Source organism: Carassius gibelio, chromosome A25 (genome assembly GCF_023724105.1).
Source record: "Carassius gibelio isolate Cgi1373 ecotype wild population from Czech Republic chromosome A25, carGib1.2-hapl.c, whole genome shotgun sequence".
Taxonomy (NCBI): Eukaryota; Metazoa; Chordata; class Actinopteri; order Cypriniformes; family Cyprinidae; genus Carassius; species Carassius gibelio.
Window position 1 is genome coordinate 13297372 of NC_068395.1, and position 9274 is coordinate 13306645.

The 9274-nt window shown below is 37.0% G+C and overlaps 2 protein-coding genes across 3 annotated transcripts; both read right to left on the bottom strand.

Annotated features, from left to right (window-relative positions):
- Positions 1-1104: 1104 nt before the first annotated feature.
- LOC127946743 (myoblast determination protein 1 homolog) lies at positions 1105-3067 on the bottom strand. Its single transcript, XM_052543478.1, has 3 exons — positions 2401-3067; positions 2036-2111; positions 1105-1915 (listed from the first exon to the last, which is right to left on the bottom strand). Exons 1-3 carry the CDS (start codon positions 2905-2907, stop codon positions 1677-1679), a joined length of 822 nt encoding a protein of 273 aa, XP_052399438.1. The 5' UTR covers positions 2908-3067; the 3' UTR covers positions 1105-1676.
- A 1379-nt stretch (positions 3068-4446) lies between these two features.
- Positions 4447-7568, bottom strand: zgc:172145 (Ferritin light chain, oocyte isoform-like). Of its 2 annotated transcripts, XM_052543372.1 has the most exons (4): positions 7175-7568; positions 6062-6208; positions 5092-5431; positions 4447-4906 (listed from the first exon to the last, which is right to left on the bottom strand). In XM_052543372.1, exons 1-3 carry the CDS (start codon positions 7340-7342, stop codon positions 5138-5140), a joined length of 609 nt encoding a protein of 202 aa, XP_052399332.1. In that variant the 5' UTR covers positions 7343-7568; the 3' UTR covers positions 4447-4906; positions 5092-5137. The 2 variants fall into 2 exon arrangements, with proteins under 2 accessions (XP_052399332.1, XP_052399331.1); XM_052543371.1 differs by having other exon boundaries at positions 4447-5431.
- Positions 7569-9274: the final 1706 nt, after the last annotated feature.

Below are 9274 nucleotides of genomic sequence, written 5' to 3' on the forward strand. Positions count from 1 at the left end.
GATTAACTTTTGATTAATAGATTTGGCAGAAAGTTCCTAGATCTGCCACATTTCTTCCGAATGCATGAATTTATACAATAATAGCCTTGCATATTGATGTGCACGTGGGTTTTAACAACATTGTGAGCTTATCATATTTTAAACATTAATCCGGACGTGATACACATGATAATGCACATATAGACGATCTGTTAGTTCTAAAAATATGTAAACATGACGCAAATGTATGTAGACCAGTGTTCTGTTATTTATGATGTATGAAGTTCAGTACACAAGATGGTGCTGTTTCTACATCATGTCTTCCAAAGCTTCCTTTTTTTAATACAATAAAAAAAAAAAAAAAATTACAATTACAATTGTAAAACAACGATAATACCTGACATATTTGAAGTTAAGTAATACATCTGTTGTTTAAAAAAAAATAGTAACACTTTATAATCTTAATTAACATCATAAACATTATCCTGTGTGGATTAAATTTGGACCTTATTATTATTATATAATAATAATAATAATAAATAAATCGATATTTGCATGCATTCATAAGCCTACATGAATAAAAGTTTATAGATTACATATACAGGCAAATAATGCTTTCCAAGCGTTAGATCGCGTTTAATAAGAAGCCATTTATTTTTAAACCCGTTTTATAAAACTGCTATAGTCCTCGAGCAGGGTAAATATTTCCTGTTATCCACTTTTATGTTTAGCTATACTCTTTACTTTTAGCTATTTTGATTATGATGGTCCACTAGACTAGAACCAATTAATTTGGTGAAGGTTAGAGAAAAACATTGAATTGTCCTAACAACAGTAAGTTGCCAAAATTCGTTGAAACTGGACAAAATCTAAATATTGTAACCGTTATTTATTTTTTATTTATTCATTTATTTAATTGTATTTTTTTATCTAATCGGGCAATTTGTCTTTGCCATGTGATTTTTATTTTTATTTTTCAAACATCTAATGGAATGAGTTATAGCATGATAGGCTATTACAATTAACAACAACAATAACCTCCACTTTGGACTTCGTTTTCCGTTTTAAATTAATATTCATATACCATTTTTTAATTCATGGAATAAAAAAAAATCAATTCAAATATTTGAGTATAAATAGTTATTTTTTTATTAATCCGACATTCACTCGTTTAAGAAGTATAAATATAAAGTTTAACACAAGACACAACAAGCGTTTCAAACAGGCATCATTAAATACAACAATATGTGTGTTCGTTTCCGTCGCTTTAACAAAACACATCTTATTTACACATGTACAAAAGTGGTCCTACTTTTCGTATCTGGATTACGATTCCCTCGTAAATAACTAGGAAATAAAAGCTGATGGTGACGGAAAACATATTCACAAAGAAGGGGAAAGAAAATATGGTCACATTTTCACGTGGATACAACAATATAAATAAGCGTAGTTAAGAAACTCACTTCTGCTGATCTGCCGAGCCATTTTCAGAATGGAATTCGTTTTCCACAGCATAGAAAGAAAGAAAGAAAGAAAGAAAGAAAGAAAGAAAGAAAGAAAGAAAGAAATATCACTCGTTCCTATAGTTTCCAGCAGTGGATCGGAATAGTCTTTCTTTTTAAGATCGGATATGCCATTTGTCTGTTGAATTATTCTCAATTCAGATTGTCCGTTTATATTTGTTTTGCTGCGGGTCTTTAAAGCACTTGATAGATGGGGTCCTGAGCCTGCTGTTGGGGGCAGTTGGTCGGGGACGGTGCGGGGGCCCCGGTCTCACTCAGGACAGACCCCTCCTGCGGAGAACACGGGCTCCCCTCGTGCCCCTCCGGTACCGACAGCACGGGGCACGCGGGGGTCTCTGTGGAGATGCGCTCCACGATGCTGGACAGACAATCCAAACTCGACACCACCGAGCTTTTAGTATTCCGTGCGTCAGCTGGAAAGTAATAAACAACGCATTTTAATTTTAACCCATAAATATTATGAGTTAATTATATATAATAACGGAGTTACTCAGTGTTTAATTATTCTTAGGACAATTTTCGGCATGACCTACCATTCGGCGTGTCGCTGAAGTAAGAGCTGTCATAACTGTTCCGTCTTCTCTGACATGTGGGACCCATGAAATCCATCTGGAAAATACAAAACGAAAAGTTCAGACATTTAAAATGTATTTTAAGCAAAAGTAATTTAAATATTGGTTCATTTATTAATGCGACATTATAATTCAAGAAACTTACCAAATTATAATTTGGTATAATAATTATTATTTGCCCAAGTAAACCTAGTTTAAAAAGTTAAAAACGAATTTTAAACCATTTTTTTTAATGAATTGAAGGCCAAATAAATATACAGTAAACAGTATAATTATTAAATAATATAATTACGAATCTCTAGCGGTAGGCTACATGGACTTCTCACCATGCCGTCAGAGCAGTTGGATCTCGGGCTGGACGCGTCGGAGTCTCCGCTGTAATGTTCCAGGACGGGGTAGTAGTTTTCCTCTTGCCCTCTGAGCAGCGCCTGCAGAGACTCGATGTAACTGATGGCGTTTCTCAGGATCTCCACTTTGGGCAGCCTCTGGTTGGGGTTGTTGGACGTGCACCTCTTGAGGGTCTCGAAAGCGTCGTTGACTTTGCTCAGTCTTCTCCTCTCCCTCATGGTGGCGGCTTTGCGGCGGTCAGCGTTGGTGGTTTTTCTCTTGCAGGCTTTGCATGCCCACAGCAGGCACCTGCCGGCCTGGTGATGCCCGCTGGGCGCCCTCACGTGCTCGTCCTCGAGATGATGCTCGTCGGGCTTGAGCAGGCTCACGTGGACGAGCCTGGGGTCCAGGTCTTCAAAGAAGTGCATGTCATTAGTGTTGAAGCAAGGGTCGTCGTAGAAATCATCAGCTGATGGGATGGGGAAAGAAATATCCGACAACTCCATCTTTATGTATTCGTTTAAAACTAAACGGATAGGCCTATAGCTACTTGAATGCTTCCCAAGATTATAAAGATTTAGAAATATTAAGACAAATTCCTTTCGATCCTGAAACAACGTAAAACCGTACAAAATCGCAGATCCAGGAAAAGTTTCTGCTTGTACCCTTCAGGTACTTGATGCTGGTGAGAGATCACGGCCTGTTTATATACAGCCCAGGCGGTCGGGGGGCGTGTCCTGCAGAAGACAGTTTGACCAATGAACGTGCGTTGAGAAAGTGGGCGTGGTTTGACGGCCTGGGCAGTTCAGCTAATGACGGGGCCACAAAAATGTTAAAATGATCCATTCATTTAAAAATAATGATTTGCTCTTACTGCTTTGTTGTTGCTGATGCATGTTTATTGGATTAAAACCTTTTTCTGTTTATTTGTTATCAAGTCACAGATTTTAGCATACAATTTCATGAAACATTCGAGGAAGGACTTCTCTTTTATCTTTTCTAAGGGAATCTTTCAACTAGGACCTATTATTTTGTTTATTAATTACATAATGTAATTACATTACATTTGTTTATTAAGTAACTACATAACTTTATAAAATTTGGAAAGAAGACAAACATTGGTTCAATAATAGCCTAACAGTAACAGAAAATGCACTGTTAACATTATGTTTTATTTCCTGGTGCTCCATGCATAAATGTCCTAGTTATCAATCAAAAATCTCAAACGAACGCGAGTGATAAATAACTCAAAATATGGTTAACATACACTGAAATAGACACATGCTCGCGTATAGCAGTTAGGCTTAAAATATGGAATGTGATGGATATTTATCAGTGTATGTTGCTCAAAACTGAGAAAAAAAACCTACTCTGAATATTTTTGTCTTAGTTTAATAGCTATATATATATATATATATATATATATATATATATATATATATATATATATATATATATATATATATATATATATATATATATATATATATATATATATATAGATCAGATTAGATTAGATTAGATTAGATCAGTTGTTTAACGAATCACTGGAGCACTGCTATACTCATATATGAAACATAGATTAATAGATTACATCTGCTTTAATAATAAAACACACTCACACACTAGCACGGCATTGGCATGGTGCTTTTTTCCAAGGTGCGCTTTATTTACTTATTTATTACAGAAAAAGCAAAGTTATTTCATTATCTAAAGTTCATGATCTGTTTGTGATGGACCATTTTACTCAAACGTTTCTTACACTGGCTGCAAGACGTACAACAGTTCAACAACAGGGGGCGTTAAAGAGCCAGCAGAGCTCAAAACTTCTTTTCCTTTTGAAAACCCCAAATATATGTGTGTGTGTGTGTGTGTGTGTGTGTGTGTGTGTGAGAGAGAGAGAGAGAGAGAGAGAGAGAGAGAGAGAGTTAACATATTTTAAAGTCTACAGTAACTCATAACATTTATACAATAACACAATCATATTTTACTGCAAAAAAGGTATTTTTTATATTAAAAAGTAAAAAAATACACAATGGAATATACAATGTGGAGACATTTTATTAAAAGCAGTGCAGGATAATATAAATATATATATATAAAGGTAAAATATAATACAACAGAACAGAAGTAAAATATTTCATGTTCCAAAAATACAAATATATATTATTTATTTTGCTCACAAAACAAAGATGTGCAAATTTAATATATATATTGATTATTATTTTTTTATTATTATCAGAAACACGGGATAAACAGATCAATGCAGTATTCAATATGTACATGTGAAGCACTAACAAATGAAAAAAAAATACTATTAACTTCAAATTCCTAAAGAATACATACATTTTACTGGAATGACATTAAACCAATGTCTACAACCGGAGTGACTTGTAACATACAAAACTGGCAAAACTGTGAACACATCTCTGCACTTTATTTTCCCTTTAGGACCAAATGTAATCTCTCTCAGTCCATCCTCCATCCAAGGACTTAAGACACTCACTGAAAAAAAAAAACAGCTGTAGGATTCCCTCTAAAACATCTTCAGGCTAGTACATACACAAATAATAACAAAGAAATGGCGAGTAACACATTGAAATAAACATGTAATTATTAAACAGAGATTAGATTATGAAGTTAAACGCACTCCAATAATATTTGCTTTATTTAATACTTTGAATACTCACTTTTTACAGTGCATACATGGTTCTTAAACGATAGGAAAGAGGACGCCTAAGTGATTGTCAGTGTGTCTTGTAGGCGGTCGATGAGGTACTCCCCAAAGCCACCCGTGCGGTCACCGGTGCAGCCCACTCTGCGAGCGCTGGTCAAGAGGTCACCGATGAGTTTGACCTTTGGGACGAGGGGCTGAATGAACTGACTCTTGATTACGCTGGCGGTGTGTGGGTCTCCGTACTCATGCGCCAGCTGATTCAGCTCCACCATAACACTCATCTCCTCCTTCCGCTGGGCAAGCACGAGCTCCAGAGCAGGGAGGACGGCACACACCTCTTCAGTGCCTGGCCTCTGTAAATGACACATATCGCACATTAAAAATAAAAGGAATCGGTTGCGCGTGCAGGTCAAATTTGAACTGAGCTACAATTAAGTGAGTCTGTCACCCAGCACGGATGAGCGGATAACAAGGTGTTCAAATCGCTGCTGATGGACGCTCACCAGTCCCAGTCCGGATCGATTTTACACGAGTCATAAAATCAGGGAAGGGTGGAGAGTCAAAAAAAAAAAAATTGAAAGGAGAAGATAGGACGCAGTGTAAAGTGACAGCAGTGGAATCCATCTGGAACTACAATTAATGCACCGTCCTTCCTCCTTCACATTAATCTCGCCGATTTTCTGGAACTCAAGGGAAACGTATACCCTAACAGGCATTAAAGGGGAGATCTCTGCAAAGCCCCCCGTCGCTCCCCTTTCTCTCTGCCCTCCATCCCCTTCAGGGCTGCTGCCCCATACAGACAGGATTCAAAGGGATAATTTCTGGAAAAAATAGGCTTATGATCAAACAAATTTGAGTAAATGTGAGTTTAAATGAATGAGATGCCTTCCCTTTTCCATATCTAAAAAATAAAAGTTCAGGCCACTTTTCCAAGGCTTGTGCTGGTGCTCTGGTTAACTGGTTAGATGGGTGAGTTACTGTACCTGGATGTTCTTACTGCAGTGTTTTCCTCCCCGCTGGGTCAGGTACTGCTGCATTGCCTCGGCCCGCTCTTGTTCCTTCACTGACTCCTGGTGAAAATACGCAGCCACTCTGGGTAAAGCCAGATCACTCTGCTCAAAGATCTTGGCCTGAAACAGAAAAGAAGACAGGTCTGATTGAGATTAAATTAACTGGGAAATTATTTTGCTAACATGATTCCTGTGTGGTTTCCTGTAAGAGAATAAAAGAGGGTGGTATGTTGTCGTTTTTAGTGTTTTTGATTTCTGTGGATTTATTTAAAACATTAAAAAAAAATAGAATTCCACATTAACCCCTTCTATTTCAGTCCTCAAATTTGCTAAAGACATATTTATTCTCTTTGGCCCTTTTCTTTTTTTTTCTTTTTTTAAGTTTTAGTTTACTTTTCAGATTTAACTATTTAGTTAGTGTTCTAGTTTAAATATGGAGAAAAAAAAATAATTGTTTGATTTTTATTAAAATACTGTTGATATAGTGACATGATTTGGGGACAAAATTAATATTAAACATTATTACATAAAAAAATAACATTTTTTTTTATTTTATTTTTTTTGTGTATACAAAAAAAAAAGTAATGTGATATGGAGCCATTTTTGCTGGCCTACTTTGGACATTCCAGTTGATATTTTGTGTCATTAAATCGATATTATGGAAATTTCACGAAAGTAATATCAATTCAAGAAGATAACATTTCTAAGGACTTTATTCAAGTACGTTTTTAAAAGGTTCCTCATGTTGACCATGTGTTATTGCGCAATGATGATGAAAGTTATGCAGTGATCAAATCCAGTGTTTTTTTGCATTAGGGCGTTTTCTCAAATAGGACGAGTACGACGAAGTGCAAGAGGTCTGCTAAAGATCGCTTCATCTGGAAAGCATCTGCTGTGTACAAACATCTGATAAGCTTCTGAAAAAAAAAAAAACAAGTCTTACAGTAAATGCAGATGTTAAATATGTCTCCGTGATGTGCGTGTGCTATCAGGATGGGTTTGGCAATCTAATGCAGTAGATTAAAGCATTATGTGGGGTGCTATAGGTTATAATAACTTTGCATCATATTTACAGTTAGTTCTTACCAGCGCTTCCAGTCTGTAAGAGACCTCTATAAGCAAAGTGGACACTCCACACAGACTTTCCTCCACAACAGTCGGGAAGTTTTGCCTCGCCAGACTCCCAGCAGAAGAAATATGCGTTTTACAGAGAGGAAGGCGCGTTTTTATTCGCTTTACTCTCGGTTCCGACATGTTTAAACTGTAACGGAAATCAACACCAAGCGTCAATACTGTAATTCCCTCTGCAATTTCACACTGTTCGTAAATCCTCACATGACTAGTAGCTTTGTGTCATACTAGTAAGAGTTTGTCGTATTTCCAGCTAATGATGAAATCGTGAGGAACTTTTCAAAGTCGACGGCTGCTGGATAAACGCAGATGCGGGAGGACGAAACGAGCAAACGTTTCCCGTTCGTTCTGTCAAGTTCATCCGGTATTATGTGGGTGGATGCATGAGGGGGCATCCTGCCATACGAACACCAGCCTATAATTTACTGATCTATTACAATAATGATACTAAATGATCCAGAATAAGTGGATCTACTTATACGATTATGACATGTTACATACATTATAAGTTATAAACACCTTAAAGATATTTTCTAAACGTCTTTTACATCTGATGGGAAACGTCCTATAGATGTATTGCAGATAAACAAACACTAAAACAATAGGCTACGTCTTGTAGATGTAAATGCAGATGTCATATAGATGTCTCTGTGTTGTATAGCCTATGTGCTATGAGAGAAAGAGCATTTAAATGTGCTTAAAGAAAAATATATTTTATGACAGTTCATGGCTAACACCTAAATACACCTTTTAAAAGTGCACTTTGTAATAATGTAAAATTAAAAGCTTTTCTTTAAAGTGCATCTAAATTATTATGTTTTAATCTTTTGACATGCTCTAAAGTACACTTAGTACACATGTTTGTTTTTGTGAAAAGTGGGGACATCCCATAGGTGTAATGGTTTTTATACTGTACAAACTGTATATTATATGGCCCTACACCAACCCTACACCTAAACTTAACCTTTGTGCATTTTTGTAAACTTTTTATTAGAAACTCATTCTGTATGATTTATAAGCGTTTTGAAAAATGGGGACATGGGTTATGTCCTCATAAGTCTCCTTGTAATACCTCTGTCATACCCATGTCATTATACAGAGTTGTGTCCTGATTTGTCACAAAAACAAGAGCACAAACACACACACACACACACTGGCCATTTTATTTGGTACACCTTGCTAGTACCAGGTTGGATTCCCTTTTGCCTTCAGAAGTGCCTTAATTCTCCATGGCATAGATTCAACACGGTGTTGGAAATATTTATCCGATATTTTTGTCCATATTGACATGATAACATCACACAGCTGTTGCAGATTTGTCGGTTTCACATCCATGATGTAAATATTCCATTCCACCACATCTCAAAGCGGCTCTAGTGGATTGAGATCTGGTCACTGTGGAGGCCATTTGTGTAAAGTGAACTCATTTTCATGTTCAAGAAACCAATCTGAGATGATTTGAGCTGTGTGACATGGTGCTTATCCTGCTGGAAGTAGCCATCAGAAGATGTGTACACTGTAGTCATTAAATCTCAGTATATCAGCAGTTTTTTTTTTTTTTTTTTTAAATGCTCAGAAGTCAGGTCTGGTACCAACAACCATTCCACGTTCAAAGTCACTTAAATTCCCTTTTCTTCCTCATTCAGATGCTCGGTTTGAACTTCAGCAAGTCATCTTCACAACAGCTAGATACCTAAATGAATTGAGTTGCTGCTATGTGATTGGCTGATTAGCAATCTGTGTTACCAAGCAATTAAACATGTGTAACAAATAAAGTGGCTGGTGAGTGTATATATATATATAGAGTTAGCCCAGAGGAATAACGCAGCAGTCCCATCCATTCTTTGTCAAGCCCGCCGTCCGTTCCTCACTCAAGCCCACCAGCCACGTCTCACTCAAGACTGCTGGCCGTTCCCAAGTCAGGACCGCTGGCCGGGTTGTTGTCAAGCCCGCCAGCCGTTATGAAGTCAAGCTCACCGACCACCGCTCTCAAGCCCGCTGTGGACCCAAGCCCGCTGGCCACCCAATTCACCCATAACCAAGGGAAGAGGATGA

What these genes read in the sequence shown, in the direction of transcription:
- LOC127946743 (XM_052543478.1), bottom strand. Translation starts at nt 2,907, where the DNA reads ATGGAGTTGTCGGATATTTCTTTCCCCATCCCATCAGCTGATGATTTC. An exon ending in CCAACTGCTCTGACGGCATG is followed by an intron (nt 2,112 to 2,400) that starts GTGAGAAGTCCA and finishes TGTATTTTCCAG; the next exon opens with ATGGATTTCATGGGTCCCAC. An exon ending in CTTCAGCGACACGCCGAATG is followed by an intron (nt 1,916 to 2,035) that starts GTAGGTCATGCC and finishes ATTACTTTCCAG; the next exon opens with CTGACGCACGGAATACTAAA.
- zgc:172145 (XM_052543372.1), bottom strand. Translation starts at nt 7,342, where the DNA reads ATGTCGGAACCGAGAGTAAAGCGAATAAAAACGCGCCTTCCTCTCTGT. An exon ending in CTTACAGACTGGAAGCGCTG is followed by an intron (nt 6,209 to 7,174) that starts GTAAGAACTAAC and finishes TTTCTGTTTCAG; the next exon opens with GCCAAGATCTTTGAGCAGAG. An exon ending in ACTGCAGTAAGAACATCCAG is followed by an intron (nt 5,432 to 6,061) that starts GTACAGTAACTC and finishes TGTCATTTACAG; the next exon opens with AGGCCAGGCACTGAAGAGGT.